Source organism: Marmota flaviventris, chromosome Y, assembly GCF_047511675.1.
Source record: "Marmota flaviventris isolate mMarFla1 chromosome Y, mMarFla1.hap1, whole genome shotgun sequence".
In the NCBI taxonomy this organism is placed as follows: Eukaryota; Metazoa; Chordata; class Mammalia; order Rodentia; family Sciuridae; genus Marmota; species Marmota flaviventris.
In genome coordinates, this window is record NC_092519.1 from 17372768 (window position 1) to 17380365 (window position 7598).

The 7598-nt window shown below is 39.5% G+C and overlaps 1 protein-coding gene across 1 annotated transcript; it reads left to right on the top strand.

Moving 5' to 3' along the window:
• The first annotated feature begins 1244 nt into the window (after positions 1 to 1244).
• LOC139703507 (zinc finger protein 709-like) lies at positions 1245 to 6063 on the top strand. The gene is made up of 4 exons (XM_071606989.1): positions 1245 to 1254; positions 3636 to 3755; positions 3934 to 3994; positions 4848 to 6063. Exons 1-4 carry the CDS (start codon positions 1245 to 1247, stop codon positions 6061 to 6063), a joined length of 1407 nt encoding a protein of 468 aa, XP_071463090.1.
• The last annotated feature ends 1535 nt before the right edge of the window (positions 6064 to 7598 follow it).

Genomic DNA, 7598 nt, shown 5'->3' on the forward strand with positions numbered 1-7598 from the left:
CTTGAGAAGTAGTAGCTACAGAGTCCAACAGACTGAAGCCTCAGAATAAGAGGGATCACTGGTGCTGCCCTAGTCCAGACCAACGGTTCTGGAAACTACCTGGAGAGTGAAGAAGGAGGAGTCTGATATCCTCAGACCATTGCAGCAGCCATAAAGAACCCATTGAGAAGAAAGGAGCTTGCTCTGCTGCTGCTTCCTTCTTCTTCCAACTTTTGTGCCTCCCAAGACACCATCCTATTGGATGGTGCTGCCTAGCTTAAGGAGGTTCTCCAGTTTGATTCGCTGTTCCACATGCCAATCATTTGTAGACACACCCTCATGGACACACCCCAAAGCTTGTTAATCACTGTATCTTTTAATCCAATCAAGGTGACAATTAAATGTGCCATTGCTCATAGTATCGAATACCCCTTCTCTCCAGCCGATAGTCTCCACTGTTTTCAACATATTGCATTGGTGTAAGATGTTTGTTAGTTACTAAACCAGGGTTGAACATTTGATAAAGAGAATGGATGAAGCAAAACGTTATCATAAGCCAAAGTTCACCATTTACCTTAGGTTCCTCCTGTGTGTGATGTGATTGTGTGTGTCACATAGTATACAAGAAAATGTACAGAAGAGTTTCACTGCTCTGGGAATCTTGTGTTCCACCTGTTCATCACTCCTCTCATTCCTTCCTCCCTCTGTGCTCCCTGAGTCCCTGGCACCCATCAGTTCTGCTAGTGCATCTATAATGTTGTTCATTCCAGAATGTTCTTGACTTGGAATCTTACTGCACTTGGCCATTTCAAACTGGCTTCTCTCACTTTCCAGTCTGCCTTTAAGGGTGCTGTATCTTCCCAGGCTGCAGAGCTTGTTTTCTGGGTGATGTTCTTTGAGGTGGCCAAACTGCAGCTTGTCCATTCAGTATTGAAAGATGCATCTTCCTTGCATCTAGCTTTGGGCAGTTCTGGATATGGATGCTGTAGTCACTGTAGTGAGGGTTCCTGTGCCCATAATTTTCACATCATTTTTATAGACACCTGAAGTGTGATGACTTAATCATACAGTTTTTTGCATTCATGATTGAATTTTGCATTTGTGATTATGAGCATCATTCATAGTTTTCTATTTAATACTTTTCTTGATCCATTTAATTTGGATAATATGGTAACTTATGCCTCAGAAAGAATTAGAAGATTTTAACTGAGCTTCTATGTTCTGGAAAAAAATGTAGAAAATTGGTGGCAGTTTTTATGTGTCTCATGGAAGCCTGTTTGTGATGTTAGAGCCTTGCCTTACCTTTTTTTAGTAGTAATTAGTTATTGAGTCTATTTTTTTCAGCAGCCATATGCTCATCTATTTTGTCTATTTCCCCTCGTGTGTAAAAATAAAAGACTGTCTCTCTCAACAAAATGGTCCAGTTTTTGCAAGTTGTCTAATTTGTGTCAAGCACATTTAAGATAATCTTGAAGTCCCAATGCATTGTGGACGATGACAATTTTAAATCTGTTAGTAGGTTTTCAGTCCTCTTTGCTTTTTTCTTTAATGTTATTGTATAATTTACACTTTTAATTCTTTCTTTTTATGTGTCAGTGAGGATTGAACCCAGTTTTTCCCAGGCACTAGACAAGCACTCTTCCACTGAGCCACATCCCCAGTCCCTGTCCTCTGTATTCTTAGCCTTATGTCAGTTTATCAGTGATGCTGATGTTCATGAAGAAGTTGATTTTGCGGACTGTGGATTTCCTGATTGGGGTTTCATCAACACCTTCTCTGTTACCTTCCTGTGGTTAATTTAGGTTTACCTTGCTCTTCTTTCTCTGGTTTTTTGAAGTGACAGTTTCAATAATTGCTTTAGCTCCTTTTCTGAAATGTGTGTTGGATGACTTGGATACCAATACAGCACACCTCGGGTATTCTCTATGAATTTCCTGTGATGGACTTTTACATTTTTTTTCCTTCAAAATGGTCACATTTTCTCTTGAGTCACCACTTTGCCCTGTGTCTGTTTAGAGTCTTGTTTCACGTCCCCTTCCCTTGAGGCTTTTCACCTGCTCCTGATCTGATTTCTGCTTTTGCTCTCATGATCTTTGGGCATACATGGGATTTCACTGGTGGTGCACTTGTAGGGGTGTGGGTTATGTCCTGTGGAGTGTTTCTGTGACCCAGAGTCCTCAGTGTGCTTCCCAAGGGTTGAAGGCCCATGAAGCCCTCCTGCCTGCATCAGTGTCCTGACAGAGTTGGGCTGATGTCTCTGAGTGTAAATGTGCATTCTTCATTGTTTTGGGTGGTTCTGTATGTTCTCAGTCCTTGCGTGTGGTTCTGTGTCAGTGGCAGGGACATTTTCTTTTTGCCTGTTCCATCACGGTGCAGACATCATAGCATGCTTACAGATGTGAGTGGTGGCCTGTTTCACACCCAGACGGTGTGGGATAGTTCAGGAATCTGGGCTACAAACTTGTTGCTTGACCACACTCTGGATGATCTTCTCCCTTAGGTTTGTTGGCACCACCATTGCTGCAGGCACGATGAATCTCTTTCACAACAGACAACCATTGCACATAAAGCCCAACATTGATCAAAATGTCCTTGAGGAGAACATTGGTATGTGTCTCATGACTACATTATGGTAGTGAACCGGCTGCTGTTAAGAAGAGTTTGACAATCATTGAACATGCCTTGTTGCTATGAGACTTAGAAATGTAGTGCCTTCTGTTTATTAAGAAGATTGTTTTGAGAGTTATAAAATTTTGTAAGGCTGTTGTTTGGACAAGGTGACATTTTTGGGTCATTGAGTTATTTTTAAGACGTGCCATCTTTCACTTCCCCCATTCTCGTTTGACAGTAACCACAGGAAATTATCAAATTGTTGTGCTTATTAATAAATAAATTAAATTAATCAAATCGAGAACTCATGTTTGTTTTGGCCATTTAATAGTAAGCTAGTTAACTAAATTTGTTCTGGAGTAAAGTACCTGCAAACTTCTAGTTGTTCTCAGTGTAATCACACAGGATGAGCTCAATCTCCAGCTTATGCATTGTGACAACCTGTGTGAAAGTTTGTCTAAATGTTGTCTGTGAAGGTATCTTTTTAGTGACCCCATGCCCAGAGGGTGTGCATGGGGTCTGGTTCTAGGCATTTCTTTAAGTATGGAACAATAGACTTTCAGAGGAAACAAGACATCAGTAAATACCATGTTGTCTATATTAACTTTGTAGGTACACTGTAATTGGCAGAATCTCTTAGTTTCATGATTCCTGCAATTTCCTACTCATCACCTTTGTTTTCTAAACATAATTACTATCAAAAGTGCTTATATTAGCTCTGTACCACACAACACGTTTCTAGGACATGTGATAGAGATGCAACCAATAAAGAAGTTAGGAGTAATCTGTGAGCCTGTCTTACTTCCTGTGAACTCCCCAAAGAAAAGGTATAAATCACTATGATGTTTGCCTTCTGAGTAGCCAATTTCTAGTGTTGGAATGGCTGGAAGAAGTTGAGTACAGTAAAGATTTGATGGACCAAATCGTGGAATTAATCGAGAGTCCAGGGAATCATGTGAACATCATGCATGTTGAGTATAGATTTCTCATGCTGTCAATCTCTCCTGGCCTCCACTATACATTTGGGGGGATATTTTAGATCTCAGTGACCTTTGAGGATGTGGCTGTGAACTTTACCCAGGAGGAGTGGGCTTTGCTGGATCCTTCCCAGAAGAACCTTTACAGAGATGTGATGCTGGAAGTCCTCAGAAACCTGGCTTCTATAGGTAATAATGACGTTTCTAAAATTAATCAAATCGAGAACTCATGTTTATTTTGGTCATTTATGCAGAAGGTGAAAAGGGAATCAATTGGTGAATTATTGCAGCATAAATGTCACCTAGGATTTGGCAAAGCATTTCTAGCTCCTAAATACTCATAAAGATTGTTCTGTTCTAATTTTAGGAAAGAAATGGGAAGACAAGATCACTGAAGACCATATTGAAAACTCTGTGAGCAATGTAAGGTAAGTGTACTCACAAGAGGAGTCCACGAGGGGGTCTGAGAACTGTCATATAATTTTTAAAGCAAACCAACCAAAGAAGTATGCATAATTTGAGAAGTATTTATTCTTATAGTGTTTTTTTTTACCAGAAATATATACTTAGCTGTAACAGATATTCAGTCTTTTCAAAGTATATGACATTCAAAAAGTACTATGAAATTGCATATGTGAATACCACTATTTGGATAATAGCCATAGAGAAGCTGTGTTGAAAAGGATTGTTTGCTTTCAATCTCCTTATTTTTAGGCAAGTTGAACAAGTCAGCAAACCTAGCCTTTACCTGATGTTGGTAGTAATGTAAAGATCTATAAATACATAGAAAATGGTGAATGAATCAAGCATTGATTACATGCTGGTCACTTCTTCTTCCTTAAAGAAGTCATATTGTAAACTCAAAGGCACAAAATAGTGTGGGAGAACCTTCAAATCGATTCCAATTCTTACTTGAACAAAGAAAAATGTTAATAGAGTAAATCCATGTCACTTCATTATGTGTGCAAAAGACTTCATATGACCTTCATTCCTTCATAGGCAGATCACATCATACTCTGGACACAAATACTACAAGCATGAGGAATGTGAAGAGAAGCCATGTGAATTTAAACAATGTAAGAATTCTCTGGTTTCTCCCAAAAATATTCACACACAAATGTTAATACAAACTGGAGATGGACTTTATGAATCTACAGTACATGGGAAAGTCATCAGTCACTCCAGTGACATTCAAAGGCATGGAGATACTCATACTGGGTGGCAACCCTATATATATCAGCAATGTGGTGAAGCCTCTTCTTATCCCACCAGTGTTCCAAGACACATGATAACACACAGTGGAGATAAACTTTTTCAATGGGACATATGTAGGAAAGCCATTCATTTCTCCTCTTTATTTAGAAGACATGAAGGAACTCATTGTGGAGAGAAACTCCATGAATGTAAACGAGGTGGTCAGACCTGTATTTCATACACAAGTCTTCAAAGGCACAGGATCACACACATGGGGAAGGAAGGTTTAAATTGTAAGGTATGTGGGAAAGACTTTGCTTATCCCAGTTTACTTAGAGTACATCAGAGAAGGCATACTGGAGAAAAGCCCTATGAATGTAAGCAGTGTGGAAAAGCCTTTACTACTGCCTCTGGCCTTCAGAAACATGAACGAACTCATACTGGAGAGAAGCCATATGAATGTAAGCAGTGTGGGAAAGCCTTCACTCAGTCCTCTCACCTTCACTCACATGAAAAAACTCATACTGGAGAGAAGCCCTATGCATGTAAGCAGTGTGACAAAGCCTTTGCTACATCCACTAAGCTTCACAGACATGGAAGAACACATATTGGAGAGAAGCCCTATGAATGTAAGCAGTGTGGCAAAGCCTTTTCTACATCCAGTTCTCTTCAGATTCATGGAAGACTGCATACTGGAGAAAAGCCCTATGAATGTAAGCAGTGTGGCAAAGCCTTTGCTACATTCAGTTACCTTCAGTCACATGAAAAAACTCATACTGGGGAGAAGCCCTATAAATGTGAGCAGTGTGGAAAAGCCTTTTCTACATCTAGTAACCTTCAGATTCATGGAAGAAGACATACTAGAGAGAAATGCTCTGAATGTCAACAATGTGGAAAAGTCTTCACTACTGCATCTGGCCTTCAGATACATGAACGAACTCATACTGGAGAGAAGCCATATGAATGTAAGCAGTGTGGGAAAGCCTTCACTCATTCCTCTAACCTTCACTCACATGAAAAAATTCATACTGGAGCGAAGCCCTATGATTGTAAGCAGTGTGGCAAAGCCTTTGCTAGATCCAGTCACCTTCACTCACATGAAAAAACTCATACTGGACAGAAGCCTTATGATTGTAAGCAGTGTGGCAAAGCCTTTACTACATCCAGTTACCTTCAGATTCATGGAAGAATGCACACTGGAGAGAAGCCCTATGCATGTAAGCAGTGTGGCAAAGCCTTTGCTACATCCTCTATGCTTCACAGACATGGAAGAATACATACCAGAGAAAAGCGCTATGAATAACAATGTGGAAAAGCTTTTGCCACATCCTGTCTGCTTCATACAAGTGAAAGAACAGATACTGCAGAGAAATAGTATGCATGTAAACAATTGGTAAACTTTTCTGTTATTACTGTTTCACTCATATACATGTAGGATGTTACTGGAGAAAAATCCTTTGAATGTAAAACATGATAAATCAATATTTCATGTCATCCTCAAAGACAAGGAAGGACTCACACTGCTGAAAATTTTTTTTTTTGTGTGTGTGTGTGTGTGTGTGTGTGAGAGAGAGAGAGAGAGAGAGAGAGAGAGACAGACAGACAGACAGACACTGGGGATTTATTCTGGTTGTGCTCTACCACTTAGCTACATTCCACTTACTTTTTATTTTGAGACAGGGACTTGCTGCATTTCTTAGGGTCTTCCTAAGGTGCTGAGGCTAGCCTCCAACATTGATCCTTCAGAATCAGCCTCTCAAGTCTCAGGAATTAAAGGCAAACACCACCACTTCCAACTGAGTAACTCTTTAAATGTATAAAATTATCACAAATCATTCCATTTTCCCCTATTGCCTTCAAAGCCATTTCATTCACTTTAAAAAACAAACCCTCTGAATGTAAGCAGTGTGGCAACACCTTTGCTACATCCCATCAGCTTCATAAACATGGAAGAATACATACCAGAGAAAAGCCCTGGAGGGCTGGGCATGTGGCTCAAGCGGTAGCATGCTCGCCTGGCATGTGTGTGGCCCAGGTTCGATCCTCAGCACCACATACAAACAAAGATGTTGTGTCCACCGAAAACTAAAAAAAATAAAAAAATAAAGAAAGAAAGAAAAAAAGAAAAGCCCTGGAATACATACCAGAATCCATACCAGAGAAAAGCTACATCCTGTCAGCTTCCCATCCAGCCCTGTTTTTCTTCTCATATTTGAAAACACAGATAGAAGCCCTGTGAGTGTGAGAAATGTGGGGAATCTAGTTTTCACAGTATTTTACTAAGGACTGGGAAGATTCTTTTGGAATAAAAAGAATAAATCCTATGCAAGTAAGAAATATAAAGGGTTCAGCTGTTCTAGTTTTGTTCCATTGTATGAAAGGACTCACACTGTAGAAAATGGTGACTAGAAGCCATGTGAGCTAGTATTCAGCTTTCAGAGATTTCTTCAAACACGTAAAGAACTCACATCTGGAAAGATCTTTTTTGTCTCTTTAAAAATTGTAGTAAGACTTTCAACTTTCCAGGTCCCTTTGAACAACATTTAAGAAATCACACTGGAGAAAAGCCCTGTATATAGAAATGTGGTAGGACCTTTGCTTGTTTCAGATCCATTTGAACTTGTTCAGACTTGAGGAAAATTTTATTTTATTTCATTTTATTTATTTCTTTTGAGAAATCCACTGTAGGTGTGAGAAAAAGTGTGTGCCTTCATTTCTTTTTTTATCTATTCAGAGGTAACAAAAATGCACCCTGGGTTAGAGAGGAGCATTGCATCAGCATGAAGATTTGAAAGCAACATGTTTTTCTGGGTTAAATCTCTCTTATTGTTAGATTCC